Raw genomic sequence first — 16,715 nt, forward strand, 5'->3', positions numbered from 1 at the left:
TCATCAATCGACAGATCACGGTCAATCATTAATCAATATTGATTTTTTTTTTTTTTTGGTTCCTAGTAATATTCTAGATGTTGCTGAAAGCAGTCTGTGATTAGTGTTCAAAAAAATAACGTTTATTTGATCCCCGGATCATTGATTGATTGATAATATACAATTTCTGCACTAACTACAATAGTAATAAAAAAAAATCTACAACTATAACAATAAATCAGGGAAATGGACAAAAAACAAAAAATTAAAAAAAATTAAAAAAAAATGGATAGAAGATTCCTCTAATCCCGGGATGAAGTTGGACCGTTTGCTTTCTTCATGATCCGCTGAGGTTGTATTTGTTGTTGTCCATCTTGACCATGACCACGGTATTGTTTGTGTTGTTGTTGTTGTTGTTGCTGTTTTTGTTGATACGGTGTTTGGCGATTTTCTTTGTTACTACTATGGGTAGGTCTTTGCCCCATGGGTTCAAAGGCGAATTGAGGCACCGTAAGATTGAGAACAGCATAGAATGGAAGAACCAATCCACGATATTCAGAACATCTATTCATAAACATAAAATATGAGTCCTATCTATGTTTGTATATAATATATATATTCTCTTACCTTCCAGATAAATCTTGTCCACCCATGAATGGAGTATCAAATACAATTTCCACTGCCTTTTCTTGAACACCAACCACTGTTCCCTTGCTATCAATAGGTACAGCACCACTTTCTAAAACATAGGTCACACGATCACCAAGTTGGAATATCTGATCATGAAGTTTGGTGGCGGCATCTTCAGGTCGTAAAAGGACAGTTCGAGGTGTGTTTTTGACAAGGACACGTTTAAAGTCAAGATTTTCCCAATAAGTATGGTATTCTTCTGCTGCTTTTTCCATCACTTTGATCACAGGCTAAATAAATATAGATATACATAAAAAAAGGGTGATTAGTCATTAATATATACATAAAAAAAGGGTGATTAGTCATTATATCAAAAAAACACATGCACATATTTGTACCCATGAACCTTTTTTTTTTTTTTTACCTCTTCAAATTCTTCGGCAGACAACGGTGCTGTTGGTAAACTATCTACGCCTCTTTCTTTCAACCATTGTCTCATCCGTTTGATTTCTGCAGATCCATTTTCAGTCCAAGCAAAATCGGAAGCATTGAGCATACCACCAAATCCTAAAATAACAACCAAAAAAAAAAAAAAAAAAAAAAAAGAATCATCAGGTTTTTTTTTTTTTGTCTTTTCTTTGTGTGTGTATAAATATGAAAATCACCATATGTACCTCCATTTTTGCCACCTTGAACTAATACAATGAATTCCGGGAATGTAGTGACATAATCCTTGATCAATGCAGCCGCTTTTGAAGAATATTCCCAATGACCAGCACCATTTTTCCTAGTATATCCAATGACTTTTTGTTGACGAGCTTCAAATTTGAGACTGAGGCCAACGTTGACCTTTTGCGCATTTCGATCCATAATTTGTAATGATGAGGTAATTTTGGATAGAGTCAATGCATTAATTTTGACAGCTTCAGCCAGAACAAAGGAGGACATGTATTGAGATACTTGATCTTGATGAGAACGAGCTTCAATACCAAAAGTAGGCTGTGTAAGTTCGCGAGGAGATAAAACAGGTACCACCATTTGAATATCAAGGTTATTTTGAGAATGGCCCGTAATAGTTCCCATTGTTCCGTAACGTCCACCACCACCCAAAAGGAAGATCTTACTATTGATAGGATATCCGATAGACACAGGAGGAGCTTTATGTTCTTTAGTACGAGGATCTTCGTTCACTACTTTCATCACCGCAGCTTGAACAGGTACCACTTCTTCTTGAGCGGGACTAACATATTCTTTTATCAGAGCTCCTTCTTCTGTCCGTTTCATACCTCGAAGGACACACACGTGGAGAGCCGTCACTGTAGTCCCAATTTCCAAACCAAAGCGCTTGCTAGATAAGTATTCTGCACGGCCAGTAAGTTTAGACCAATCTTTCTGACCTTCTTCATCAAGAGGAGTTTCTCTCACAATCCGCTTTTTGTTTGCAATCTTGAGTGTGTACTTGGTTGTTTCATTGGATACCGCAATCACCACAGCTTCTTGAAGATAAGGATAATCTATAAAGAGTAGAGCTTTTTTTAGCCTCTTTTTTTTTTTTTTTTTTATTTCCCATCAACTTACGGACAAATACACGCTTGTACAAAAGTAATTTTGCAATTTCATCTGTTTTCATGTTGGCAAATCGATCATGGAGTTTGACAACAACTGTCTCGTTCCTAGTGGAATAAAAAGTAAAACAAAATGAATAAAAATTAATAAAAAAAAAGGGAAGATTAATCTATCTTTTCACTTACTTGCTATCTTGTTGGAACACCTTGACATTGTGGAAACTGAGAGTACTTGAATGAGGGATGGTGGCTAAAGTAGGGAAACCAGCTAAAGATTCTTTACCGTATTTGGCACCAGACAACAAAGTTTTTCGGAGAGTGATATTGTTATCCAAAGTGGGTAGATGATAGAGTACTTGACGAGCACAACAATGATGAATGTCAGGAAATACACCAGGCAAAGGACTTGGATACACATGCTTGGAAGCTTCATCGTCATCTTCAGGTATAGCTTCATATACGAACTTGAAACTGTCACCGAATCTTGCAATTTCACGTTCAAACTTGGTTAATTGTCCTTCTTTTCGTGCCATCGCTTCCAAAAGGCGTTTTTCATCAATAAAAGGAATCTTCACCACAGCTTCCCAATCTTGTTTCTTGCCATTCATATCTAAATCAAAATCACGAGGGTAGAAATCAATAATAGGCGAAGAAGGATCCGTCATCAATTCCTAATAAAAAGGAATATATAGATATACATATAAAAGAGAGAGAATCCTTCAGTATGATTTGTAATTAAACATATTCATTATACTTTACTTGATAGGCAGGAGGAAGTAACTTTTTGCTCAAAGCAGGTAAAACACCCATCAATTGTTCATAAGGTTTGAACGGTTGACCAAGTTCAAATTGAATATCTTGATACTTGGAAATATTGACCAGATCAGATATTTTTGGAGCATAGTGGTAAGGATAGAACCAACCCCAGGAAACAACGCCATCATAATAGTAATGTAGTACCCATTGAATACCAGTGATATAAGAACCAATCAAGGCATCCATTTCCTTTTCATTATCAATATCGATATTCATTTTTTCCTAAGAAAAAAAAGGTAGAGTTAATATGGTTTTATCTTTATGTATTATTTTTTTTTCTTCATTCTTTACCATATAATAATCCGCCCTCCATTGTTTGAATTTTTGATCAGCCTTGTCTTTTTCTTGTTGTTCGATTTCTTCAGCTGATAGTTCGGCTACCACAGGTGCATTATCGTATTTATTGAAGACTCGATCACGTGCTGCTATAGCTTCTTCATCCACTTCATCTTCTGTTTCCTCACTTTCATCACTTTCATCACTTTCATTGATTTCCACATAAACATGTTTGGAATCGTCTTCATTAGAGTATTCAATAGCAGCTTCCAATCCAAGGTCATCAGATACCATTTCAACAAATCTTCGATCCACAGCTTTGAGATCAGGTGGAAAATGAAGAGCTTCAGATTTGCCAGGTTTATGAGCCAATACAAATTCTTTGAGTTTTTCAAAGATATCACGTTGTGTAGGAGTCAATACTAAAGAATAATCCAAGAAAAAAAAAAAAAAAGAGATACAACAAAAAATTTAGTTCACTGCCATTCTTTTTTTTTTTTTTTTAATTCTATACCTAGTTCCTTCTTCTTCCTTTGTTTCTTTTCCAGTCGATGCATTTCTTCAAAATCAGCTTGTTGTTTACCACCAATATAGAGAGAATCCACCAATTCAGCTTCAAAAGCTTCTTTTTCAACAGTTTGAGCCAATTCATTCAATACAAGTTGCATATTAGTCAAATTCACTCTACCAGCATCTTGAATATAGCTATCACAATTAGGTAGGACTTTCTTGTAAATGTTGAACATGAGACCAAGAGCACCTTCGTTGATATGTAGATTGGGTAGATTAGGTAAGAAGTCATTACCAACAAAGAGAGCCAATAAGATAAAATCATCCAAGATACGTTCCAAATTATAATCAAAAGACAAGACACCATCCAGAGATCGGAATTCCTTATCAAGGTATTCACGTAATAGAGATAGATGCATGAGATAAAAGTTTTGAGATTCCAAACTATATATAGATATTTAGAAAAAAAAAAAAAGCAAGATGGTTAAGATTTCTCTGTAATATTGTTACTTTTTTCTATTGTTGATTTTCTTTTACCTGACAGATTTATGACGAGACTTCTTGCCACCAAAAGTTACTTCTTCACGTAACAAAGCAAAATGAGGATCATGACTCAATAAACCTAACATGACTAGATCCGCATCCAAACCATATAAACAATGTCTTGTATTGGGATTATAGTCAGGTTGAGCCTTGGATAAACGAATGTATTCCATGATCTTGTGTTCACCTTCACCGGGAACTTCAGGACCAGATAAGATGATTTCTACATCACGCCAAAGTGAATCTTCAGATACCTTTTTGGAAATGAAATAACGTAATTGCATAGTCAATTTCTTCATGAATGCGGTTCCTAGAAAAAGAATAGTAAGATAGAAGTTAAAAGAGAGCCATATACAGAAATAAATAGAAATAAAAAATTATCCGCCTCTTACCAGGAGTAATACAATTGCTGTCAAAAGGATCTTCTTCAGGTAATTCTTCGCCTTTGCTAATAGCTCGTCTTCTAGCGTCTTCGGCATCTTTTGCTGTTCTAAACCGTCGAGATCGTTGCTGATTCATTTTTGCACGAGGAGCGACACCATCAATAGCCAAAAAGAAAGTTTTCTTGGGTTTGATCTTTGCAAACAAGTGATCCACATAGTTGAAGATACCAATCCAAATTTGTTCTTCCGAAATACGAAAATGGGCACTTTCATTATTGTTGTGTGAACAATTGTGAATAATACCATTCATATCTAAATACAAGTTGTCTATATATACATGATACTTATAAGATAAACACATTTTTCATCTTAAATAATATATATAGAGAGAGTAACTTACCAAATTCAGGAATACGGTTTTCAGTGATCAATTGTGAACACATAGGATAACGTTCACTGATGAGGAACCAAAAATAATGATAATTAAATATTTGCATTGAATAACTAATATCTTTTATCATCATCACTTACCTCATCCATCTAAAAAATTTTGGGATACCCATGATTATATAAATGTATAGTGTAAAAAAAAAAAAAAAAAAAAAAAAAAAAAAAAAAAAAAGAAAAAAAAGTAAAATACAAAGAAAAAAGAAAGAGAAAAGACAACAAGCAGAAAAAAAAAAGTACGTATACGACGCAGTGATTACAACTCCGCGTCCCGTTTTTGGTTCCAATACGCAGCATAGATCTAAAAAGACAACCATAACTTTTTTTTTATTTCAATAATATATAAATAATATTAAGATTGGACTAATTTCAAATGATAGGATTTGGGTCTACAAATCAGAAAAAAAAAAAAGGTAATAATCAATATCTGTTATTATATATATTCAATCATTCTTTACCTAAAGAATTGAGAGAAACCTTGCTTGCTCATGGAAAATCCAAGTCCACTTTCTTTTGCACCAACCCAAGCCAAGGCAGGATCAATATAATCACAACGATTCATAAACCAAGTTCCAGTTTCTATACGATCACCAATTTCAATAGCTTTGTCAGGATTAGAAGTCCAGATACTAGCTGTCAATCCATAATTCGAATCATTCATCAATTGAATAGCTTCATCGTCCGATTCAACACGCATAATACCCAACACAGGTCCAAAAGTCTAAAATACATAAATTATTATGTATGATTTTAATGATAAATAATTGATAACTTACCTCTTCCTTCATAATTGTCATAGAATGATCGACATTGATCAAAATTTGAGGACCAACAAATGAAGTACCAGGCTAAATAAGAAAAAGAAAAGATCGATAATTAGATCCATCATTCATTTTTTTCATAAACATCATTTTTCTTTTTTTTTTCTCACATTTACCTTATCTAGAGGGAAATACTTTTCAGTATCAATCAATAATTTGGCACCTTTTTCAACTATGGTGAGAATAATAACTCTGTCAGCTTAATATGCTTAAAAATAAGGTTTTTCTGAGTCTATTTTTTTTTTTTTTTTACCTGCGTCGTTCAATTGAGATCGAACATTTTCGGCAAATCGAATGTTAGCCATAGGACCAAGAGTAACATTGTCATCATTGGGATCACCAAGAACATATTTCTAAAACAAATCAAAAATAGGAAAAAAAAGATGAATTCATCTTCCATCAACAAAATAAAAATAAAATTACCTGAGTGAGGGTCACAGCTTTTTCAATAAAGGCATCATAAACATCAGCATGAACATAACATCGTTCAATAGAACAACAACATTGACCAGAATTGAAAAAGGCACCATCCACAATATTTTCCACAGCATAATCAATATTGGCATCAGGTAAGACATAAGCAGGATCTTTACCACCAAGTTCCATTGCTGAACCTAATTAACATTAATAAAGAGATATATTAGATTATGGTCCTTTTTTTTTTTTTTTTTTTTTTTTTTTTTTTTTTTTTTTTTTTTTTTTTTTACCTATCAAACGTTGACTGTCACCAATAGATTGACGAATTTTCTTTCCCACAGCCACGCTACCAGTAAAATTGACAAATTGAATACCAGGATGTTGCACTAAAGTATTTGCACCTTGATCATCAACATGAACAACTTGCACTACATCTTTTGGTACACCAGCTTCATGTAAAGTTTCTACAAAGATATCAGCACATTTTGGTGTTTGAGGAGATTGTTTCAATAAAACACAATTGCCAACAAGTAAAGCAGGGATAAGATTGTTTACTATTATATATAAAAAGAATAAAGTTAGAACATATTTTTACCTTTATCACAAAAAGGTTCAGATTCCGGTCCTTTACCTATAGTAAGATAAGGATAATTCCATGCAGCAATAATAAACACGACTCCGAGAGGTTCCTTGCGTAAAAAGCGTTTCACTTGAGGTTTATCTTCAATAATATCATCCTTCAAACTTTCTTGAGCCACAGAGATCATATAACTAGCACGTTCAACAACACCATTAATTTCACCAGCACCATAACGTTTAGGACGACCCATTTGAGAAGCAATACTTTCAGCTACTTGTTCCTTTTTTTCAGCAAATAGTTCCAAGAAACGTTCCATCAACTTGACACGTTTTTCTACACCTTCCTTTTTCCAACTAGGGAATGCTGCATTGGCTTGTTGTACTTTTTGGTCAATTTGTTCAGAAGTTAAACAAGGGATTTCAAAAAGGACTTTCTGAGTAGTAGGAGATACCACAGAAATAGTATTTGTCATTGTTAAATCGTTGATTGAAAGGAAGAAAAAAAAAAAAAGAAAAGAAAAGGAAGAAAAGAAAAGAAAAGAAAAGAAAAGAAAAGAAAAAGTACGTGCGAACTTTTTTTTTTTTTTTTTTGAAACGAAAAGGAACTATTATTTTCATATTCCGGTCTATCGGTAGCTACGACAGCATGAACTATATCAAAAAAAAAAAAAAAAAAAAAAAAAAGAACAACCAAAAGAAAGGGGGGGGGGGTGGATAAAATGAGTTTAAATTTCCTTGATTATCCTTTTCTTATTTTGGTAGGAGTCTTTCCCAATTTTTGCCTAGTACCTCATTTTTTTTTTTCAAATAAAAAACTTTTCTTTCTTTTCTTTCCCGGGATTTACTTTCTTTTTCTTTCTTTATTTATTTACTTTATATCACCTGACTTTACCATTTTATATATTTAAAAAAATATGTCTGCGACAGAATGGATATTGAGGAGAAGAACGATTGCCATTTTATTAGGTATCTTTCTTCTTCTTTCTATTATATCTTTTAGTTCTAGAGTGTATTCTCCTTCATCTGATATTTTTGCTACTGATTTTGATGCTGAAACCACGTCTTCCTCTGACTTGTTTCCAACTGGTACCACTAATGAAGATGATGTTGCCAATGATGAACCTGAAGCTGAAGATCTAGTACAAGTAGAAACTAAACCTACAAGTGAAGATGAATTTATTCCCAAAACATTTGATACTCCTTCTCAAAATATTCAAGATATGGTCAACAAAAATATTATGAAACATAAAAAGGACAAGGTGTTATTGACTGCTGTAGCCAATGGTGGTATGGGCAATTATACTTTGAATTGGATTGCTTCTTTGGAACGTACTGGACTTGATAAAAAGTATCTTGTATTTGCCATTGATCAAGAATTGGTAGATATTATGACTGAAAAAGGATATGGTGAACATGTAGTGCAAATACCTCAAGATTGGTTCCATCAAAAACTAGATAGTGGTATGGCTGAATGGTTAGATGTTCATTATACACCCATTACACACTCCAAATCTTTGGTGGTAGAACGATTAATGTATATGGACATAACTGTATGGTTTAGTGATGTGGATATTGTATTTACTTCAACCTCTATCTACAATTACTTGATGATGAAATTGGACTCTCGTAAATCAACTGAAATGCTCTTTACTCAAGAAACTGAACAAAAAATTCTCAATTCCGGATTTTATGTGATGCGTCCTACAATAACAAGTAAACGTATTTTGGCCGATTCTATTACTATTCAAGATCGTGAACCTAAAGTGACTCAACAACGTGCAATGAACCGTGTAATTGATGATATGGATTTGAATTATCAAAACAGTAAAGTGGCTCTCTTGGATTTATTCTTGTTTCCTCATGGAAGAATGTATTTTGAACGACAAGTACCAGTAAAATATGGAATGAACCCTATGATGGTACATGCAAATTATCGTATTGGTGACAAGAAACGGGAATCCTTACAAGCGGCTGGTCTGTGGTATATTTGAAGAACTCTCCTTTTTCTCTTGACAACTTTTCTCCTTTTCTCTTTCTCCTTTTTTTTTCCCTTTTTTTTTTTTTTTTTTTTTATTCTTCCTTTGGGATTTTCCTTATTTTTTTTTTCTTTATCATCATTTTATTTGTGTTACATTCATTCTTATTTACCTCTTTTGGTTCTTTTGACATCAAGCATTATATCAATCTCTTGTATTAGTTTAGTTCATTCTTTTTTTTCTTTCTTTCTTATTATTCTAGTCTTATTATTATTCTTATCATCATACAATAAATAGAAAAAAAAGACAAATATATATAAAAAATAAACTTTGAATCCATTTTACTTTATTCATTACAGTGGGACAAGGAAATGAAAGTCTTATTTTTATTTAGTGTTGTTTGATAGTCCAAAGTAGATTGGGATCATTGGTGTCGATTTTACATTCGGTAAGAGTGGTACCGCCTTCAATGGTAACACTGGAGATACATCGAGGAACCATATCATAAAGATGAGAAGCAGAAACAATCTTATATTGACCTCGTACTTTTTGATCAGGTACGGCAAGCCACAATTGTTTGGGTGGATAGATTTTTTGATAACCGCCAGTGGATTTAGGTTGAGATCCATCTATTTCACATTGCCACATCTATATAAAATATATATATATATATATATAAAAGATGAATGATGATTGAAATAAATAAAGAAAAATCGTTTTTTTTTTTGTATATATTTCTTACCACTGCAGCATCAGGATACCCACCATTTGAATTTTTATCTCCAACAGTCTAATAATTATATATGTAATATATTAGATCATCCTTTTTTTGATTTAGTCTATTTTTTTTTTTTTTTTACCCAACGAGTAGAGACACATTTTTCAAGATTGGCTTGATTATTCAAGTGGAGAGAAAAGAATTTTGTATTTTTATGTTGTCTCAACTCCCAAACATTATCACTGTTGGATTTAGAAGGTTCAAGCAAATTTTGAGGATTCAACATGGATAAGGAGAGGCTCTTTTGATTGATGAATTCATATTGACCAGCAGGTAATGTTCTACCAGCAGTATAAAGAGCTGTTCCATCTTTCTTACCAGTAGGACTTACCCCTTGTCCATAAGCACTAGAAATCATCAAACCAATAGAAATCAATATACTAGAGACACGCATATTATTGAAATGAATGGATATAGAGAAGGAAAGGAAAGGGAAGGAAAGGAAAAAAAAAAAAAAAGAAAGTAGAAAGTTTAAAAAAAAAAAGAAAAAGAAAAAAGAAATGAAAAGGAAATGAAATATATATATATATGAATAACTTTTTGATTCAATTAGAGTTCTTCCCTCCTATCTATTTTGTTCATTTAATTTCTGTCTTGCCTTACCCTTTTCTACTTAGATGATTGTACACAAAAATGAGCCTAAACTTGCCATTTCAAGACATCATGGCAAAAAAGACAATCAGGCATCACTTTTTAGTTTCATTGGAACCGGAGATTCAATGCTAATACCAAGATGTTGTGTTACTATGACAATTTCATCAATCAATACTTGAAGTTTATCATCACGAACTATATAAATGAATTGATTGGAGCAAAAAAAAAAATTCTCTCTCTCTCTTTTTTTTTTCTTTCTAATTGTATTATGAAACAGGATTTATAGAAACCAATGATTATAGTTTGATAGAGTAAAAGAAAATACTTAATTCTTTATCACTTTTTCTTAATACCAAGAAAATGCTTAGTTGAACCGAGTCCCCCATTTGATTTTAAAACACCGGATATCGGTTTCTAAGGAATATTGGTTGAATTTGTTCTTGGCTATTTTTAAACCTTTTGTTTTTTTTTTTTTTTCTATTCCCTATTTTTTTTTTTTTCAAGCTTTTTCTACACTTTTTTTTTCTTTCTTTTTTTTTTTCATTTTGTCCCTTTTCCATTTGCAAGGATTCCTTCCACCTAAATTCTCTTTACCATGGTGGATATCACATACGAATTCGGTGCCTTTAGTTTTGATGGTATATGTCGTACTGTAGCTCTTAGTTTATGTCCTCTCATTGGTCAGTATGATGGCATTGAACCTGTTTGTTATTCTCGTAATGTGGATCTCGGTGGTAATCTTATCTTTCAACCTGGTAAATAAAAAAAAAGAAAGAAATTGTTGTTACTGTCATTTACTAAACTTGGATAATTCGTTTCCTTTTTTTTTATTTGTTTATTTTCTAGCAACATTGATTATTGACATTGTAGCTATTGTGATGACAGCTATTATGATTTATCACATTCGATCGAAATATACTGCTGTTGGACGTAAAGAAATTGTTATGTTCTTTTATCTTTATATGCTATGTACTTTTATGGAAATGCTACTTGTTACTGGTATTATTCCCATTTCATCACCAGTCTATCCCGTAAGTCTCCCTAGCAACAATAACAACAATAAAAAAAAAATGGGATGATCTTGTTACTAACTTGAATAATATACATATATATATTTTTTTCATTAGTGGTTCACTGCGATTCATTTGGGTCTTATTAGTGCTACATTTTGGTGTTTACTTTTAAATGGTTTTGTCGGTTTCCAATTTGCAGAAGATGGTACTCCGTTATCACTTTGGGTAATTGAAAGGAAAAAAAAAATAACACAATGGCATTTTTACTTTATATATTCATCACCTATTGTATATAGTCTATTCGTATTAGTTCATTTGTCCTCTTTATTGTTGTGGGTGCTATTGCTATTTGTACATTTCAAAATATTTCACCTTTCTCTTATTCAGCACCTGGTGCTTTATGGGTCTTCTTCTTTATTATCAATGGTATCTGTTTCCTCATCTATGTGATTTCTCAAATCATTCTTGTGGTGAATACTTTGGATGACCGTTGGCCTTTGGGTGATATCTTATTTGGTACTGCCTTCTTTGTGATTGGATTCTTACTCATGTTTGTGTTCTCAGTGGTCATCTGTGATCAAGTGAAGCATTATGTTGATGGATTATTCTTTGGTGCCATTTGTACTCTATTGGCTGTGATGATGGTTTACAAATATTGGGATTCTATTACCAAGGAAGATTTGGAATTCTCTGTGGGTTCTAAACAAAATGTATGGGAAGTCAAGGAATTGATGAATGATGATGAATTATCCCATCAATCCTCTTATCATAGTCAAACACCTTTGAATCAACCTCCTACTCATAACAACAACAATAATAATAATAATGTTACTCCTCCTCCATCCAATTTGATGACACCTCAACCTTATGGACAACAATACCAACAAGCGGATCATCCTCCCTTTTAACCCTTAGTCATACATATTATATATACATTTTTTTTATTTACTTTTATTATTTTAGTCATCATCATTTCATCTCTTCCCTTATCTTTCTTTTTACATATATAGTCACAACGATTTTGTCATCTTCTCCTTTCATATACTTTTAGATTCTCCTTTTATCATCAATAAACTACACATTTGACTTTTTTTCATTTTTTCTTGGCTTTTGTGCTTTTTGGTGTATTGTGAATTGATTACCTTAAATCTTTTCTTTCCAAAATAGGGTACGTGGTCAAGCAAAAGCGCAGCGGATCTTGGATTCTAGAGAAAAAAAAAAAAAAAAAAAGGAAAAAGCTTGCACTCTTTTTCTTTTCCCTCTTTCTCTCTTTTTTTTTTTTTTTTTTTTGAAACATTACCTACCCTTTCTCCATCACCTTTTTTCTCATTCTTCCACCCTTTTTTTTTTTGTACATATACACAATATACATATTTATATAGATTTTTCTTTCTTATGACTTCTATAGAACCTAGCAAAGAAGAAGAAGAGGATATACAAGATGAAAGATCAACATCCATGGACGACCATTCACATTTATTTGAAAAACTTAGCGATTATGACGGTAAGCCAGGTGGTATCTTGATGACCAGTCTTGCACAACAAGTCTTACCTAATATATGGATCGGTGGATATGCAGCAATGGAATCGAAATCCTTTTTGAAGAAAAACAAGATCCAAACTATTTTATCCCTTGGTCATTTCCAATCAATATACCCAACTACAGAATTCACTCATAAGGTAACTAAAGATGCCGTTTATTTCTCATTATTTATTTTACTTTATTTATTGAATTATCTGCAGATTATCCCTATTACTGATCATCCTGAAACAAATATCATTCGATGGTTTCCAGAAGCGTTTAGGTTTATCACCGAAGCATTGGAAAAAGAAGAAAAGATCCTGGTCCATTGCCTGGCTGGTGTATCCCGGAGTCCTACCGTAGTGGCAGGTTATATGATGGAGAAGGAACATCTACGTTGGAAATTGGCATTGGCGAAAATCAAACAAACCCGACCTTTTGTGGATCCTAATCCTGGTTTCAAGAAACAACTACAACTCTTTCAAGATATGGGTTATGTCTTTGACCCAAGTCATCCCGCTTATCGTGATTATATCAAGCATCATCCTAGAGATGCTGCTCATCAAGGTCATAGTGATTACATTAGTCGTAGTACCAATGTCGTAGTATAGTTTCATATTTGATTTTATAGCCTAGATCAATAAATATATAGTGTTGTATTGCCTTTTTCGTCTCTCCTCAGTCTTTTTTTTATTTATTTATTTATTTTGGATCATGGATATGGTTAGAACAATAAAGAATCAGTGATCTTGTAGTAAATCTTGCTGTGCAAAATGACGATCAGCAAAAAAAAAAAAAAAAAAAAAAAAGCTTAAATTTTAGGATGCAGGATGATAAAATAGACACACAAATGAGAAGAAGAGTGATATGGATGATCTCTCTTTTTTTTTAAATTTACCTATATGTAAAACTGACAATCTATCAATTTCATAAGGTAAAGTGTAAAATAATGGGTTGTTTGATGTTCTGGTTCAATCTAGTGTGATGATGGTGATTTCTGAGCGAGAAAGGGAAAGGCAAAGTTTTTATAAGCTTGTAAAAAAAAAAAAAAAAAAAATGGGATGGATTTTTAGATTTTACAGCCAAAATTTTCAAATTCCTCAGCCAAACTTTGGCTGTAAAAATAAATCGTCGAGGGGTTCATCAGGCGATTTTTCGAAAAATCGATGAAATCTTTGTGGTGCTCATTGTACATTAGATGATAAGGTAAGTGATGAAATGATATTAGATGATATTAGACTATTTTTTTAAGAGGAATCCAATAGTGATCATTTTATTGGATGATGATCATTATTGAATGAAGGATGGTAATATTGACATTTTATTGGATGATGATCATTATTGAATGAAGGATGGTAATATTGACATTTTATTTTTCAAATGAGTCTATAAATTGGGAGGTAAGATATAACTATTATTAATATAATTGAAAGAGAATGATTTCATGTATGTACAATGTAAATTTGGTGCAATGATGATCATTTTTGAGTGAGTTGGAACGTAAAGAGATGCTGTACGTATCGACCTTATGTTGATGTTGCAGTGAAAAGACAGCGATTCAAATGTTTGATAATTAAACCAAAAGAGAAATCAGTAAAATTACCAAAAGACAAAATAAGCAGTAAATGAATAAGCCAAAGAGGGAGGCATGAATGCGACTTTTGAAGATCTCCAAGAATGAGTATCCTAAAGTTTAAGTGTTGTCGATGATCAGGCAACGGGTTTTAAAATCCTTCCCAAACATTTTTTTTTTATTTCTTTTTTGTCTGTTCACATTTTTTGTTTATTTCTCTTTTTTAATATTTTAATCTCATGTCTACTCATACCAAAAAGTCAAAGTGGGAATCCGATGAAAGTGACGAGATGAAACCAGTAGAGCATTACGAAGAACCAAAAAGAAAAAAACCACTAGTCACAGCACAACAGGATCCAGCACATTGAAGAAAGATTCACCTCTTATTCGACCAAAACAACCATCAACGACCATGTCACCACAGATCAGTCGACCTGCCACACCCGTACGACGTTTGATTCCTCCATCACAACCTAGTTTAGATTCTACCACAACTTTACTTCAGTCCTGTCGATCGGTAGATGTATATGAACGCTTGAATCATATCGAAGAAGGCTCTTATGGTATTGTGTTCCGAGCACGCGACAAGGCCACAGGCGATATTGTGGCGGTCAAGAAACTCAAACTCGATAAGGAAAAAAACGGCTTCCCTATTACTAGTTTACGTGAAATCCATACCCTGATGATTGCAAAACATCCCAATATTGTCAATGTACGTGAAATTGTCATGGGAAATCGTTTGGATCAGTAAGTATCAAGTATACCAAAAAAAAAGAGAGAAACTTACTTTTTTTTTTTTATTAGAGTGTTTATAGTGATGGACTTCATAGATCATGATTTGAAAACATTAATGACTGATATGCAAACTACATTTTTACAATCTGAAGTCAAAACGTTGATGATTCAATTACTATCAGCAGTGGCATTGATGCATGATAATTGGATTATTCATCGTGATTTAAAGACAAGCAATTTACTTTTGAATAATCGTGGTGAAATCAAAGTAGCCGATTTTGGTTTGGCAAGGATTTATGGAAGTCCTATGGGTCATATGACTCAATTAGTAGTGACACTTTGGTATAGGTAACATATTCATCTATATATATATATATATATATATATATATATAATATATATAAAGGAAGTTTTACTGATCTTTTCTTTTTTTTCTTTGGAATGATAGAGCACCTGAACTATTATTGGGTGGCAAGGAATATACCACTGCTATTGATATGTGGTCTATTGGATGTATTTTTGCAGAAATGATTAACAATGAACCTTTGGTAGCTGGTAGAAGTGAAATTGATCAAGTAGATAAGGTAAAAAAAAAAAAAAAAAAAAAAATTGAATAACTCATACTGATTTGATTCTCTATAGATCTTCAAATTGTTAGGTATGCCAGATGAAAAGCGATGGCCTGGATTCAAGGATTTACCACATGCAAACAACATTGCTTTTGTAGACCAACCGTAAGTTGCATGGATGACCATGGGTGATATGTACTAAATTGATCTATGTATATTAGACATAACAACATACGAGCGAAATTCCCATACTTGACTGAAGCCGGCATGGATCTATTGATGAAACTGTTATGTTATGACCCTGAACAACGAATTACTGCAGAACAAGCATTGAAACATCCTTATTTTAGGCAAGTTTTTGTAATTAAAAAAAAAAAAAAGGTATTCCTGAAATCTAATATCCTTTTTTTTTTTTTTAAAAAAAAAAAAAAAAATAGTGAAAGTCCATTACCAAAAGATCCTGCTTTATTTCCAACATGGCCATCCAAAGGATCTGGTGAAAAGTAAGTTTGGATTTGTATTTGAAAGAATCTACTTACGCTCCTTTTTTCTTTCTTTCTTTAGGAAACGAGTCTATAGCCCTTCTGCTCCTCAAGTCGCTCATGCTGGTGAAGAGGATGATAAAATGGCTGGCATGGAAGGAAGTATTTTTGCTGGTCAAGCGGCTGATAAGGGTGGATTCAGATTGAAATTAGGATGATAGATTAGAATAGATTTGTATACATTTTTTTTATGAAATAAACATTTTGTTGCTCTCCATTGGAACTTACTTTCTTTCTTTGCTTGTTGAACGTCAATGATGCATGCGACGTCATTTTTATTTACATTGATTGATTCTTTGCTAATCAAGGCAGTAGGAATGATTTGAATTGATTCAAGGGCCATGTGTTTGATAATTACATCGGAGATAATGACAGTTGATCATGATGAGCTGGCGAATGATGAATCATTCACTGTCCATCGTCGTAGTTGGTATTCATCATACTTCA

At 32.9% G+C, this 16,715-nt stretch overlaps 4 protein-coding genes across 4 annotated transcripts; 3 read left to right on the plus strand and 1 right to left on the minus strand.

Annotated features, from left to right (window-relative positions):
- Positions 1-73: 73 nt before the first annotated feature.
- BX664DRAFT_381677 (exoribonuclease 1) lies at positions 74-7,439 on the minus strand (the record flags this gene model as incomplete). Its single annotated transcript, XM_051548985.1, has 20 exons — positions 74-543; positions 607-899; positions 1,034-1,176; positions 1,284-2,123; positions 2,188-2,282; positions 2,361-2,845; positions 2,934-3,212; positions 3,282-3,688; positions 3,781-4,220; positions 4,314-4,629; positions 4,712-5,029; positions 5,103-5,158; positions 5,234-5,242; positions 5,608-5,870; positions 5,926-5,997; positions 6,087-6,142; positions 6,224-6,323; positions 6,394-6,584; positions 6,678-6,941; positions 6,983-7,439. 20 exons carry the CDS (start codon positions 7,437-7,439, stop codon positions 282-284), a joined length of 5,346 nt encoding a protein of 1,781 aa, XP_051404636.1. The 3' UTR covers positions 74-281.
- A 376-nt stretch (positions 7,440-7,815) lies between these two features.
- Positions 7,816-12,419, plus strand: BX664DRAFT_272090 (chitin synthase III catalytic subunit-domain-containing protein). Its single transcript, XM_051541174.1, has 5 exons — positions 7,816-8,947; positions 10,945-11,069; positions 11,161-11,345; positions 11,442-11,552; positions 11,624-12,419. The coding sequence occupies exons 1-5, from the start codon at positions 7,881-7,883 to the stop codon at positions 12,233-12,235; spliced, it is 2,100 nt and encodes a 699-aa protein (XP_051404637.1). The 5' UTR covers positions 7,816-7,880; the 3' UTR covers positions 12,236-12,419.
- A 189-nt stretch (positions 12,420-12,608) lies between these two features.
- Positions 12,609-13,587, plus strand: BX664DRAFT_320295 (protein-tyrosine phosphatase-like protein). Its single transcript, XM_051543097.1, has 2 exons — positions 12,609-13,007; positions 13,071-13,587. The coding sequence occupies exons 1-2, from the start codon at positions 12,723-12,725 to the stop codon at positions 13,458-13,460; spliced, it is 675 nt and encodes a 224-aa protein (XP_051404638.1). The 5' UTR covers positions 12,609-12,722; the 3' UTR covers positions 13,461-13,587.
- Positions 13,588-14,623: 1,036 nt separating this feature from the next.
- On the plus strand, positions 14,624-16,489 carry BX664DRAFT_320296 (kinase-like domain-containing protein). Its single transcript, XM_051543098.1, has 8 exons — positions 14,624-14,704; positions 14,728-15,169; positions 15,227-15,505; positions 15,606-15,741; positions 15,800-15,891; positions 15,948-16,076; positions 16,164-16,229; positions 16,291-16,489. The coding sequence occupies exons 1-8, from the start codon at positions 14,662-14,664 to the stop codon at positions 16,424-16,426; spliced, it is 1,323 nt and encodes a 440-aa protein (XP_051404639.1). The 5' UTR covers positions 14,624-14,661; the 3' UTR covers positions 16,427-16,489.
- Positions 16,490-16,715: the final 226 nt, after the last annotated feature.

This window comes from Halteromyces radiatus (genome assembly GCF_025201355.1).
Source record: "Halteromyces radiatus strain CBS 162.75 chromosome Unknown BX664scaffold_1, whole genome shotgun sequence".
NCBI classification, from domain to species: Eukaryota; Fungi; Mucoromycota; class Mucoromycetes; order Mucorales; family Cunninghamellaceae; genus Halteromyces; species Halteromyces radiatus.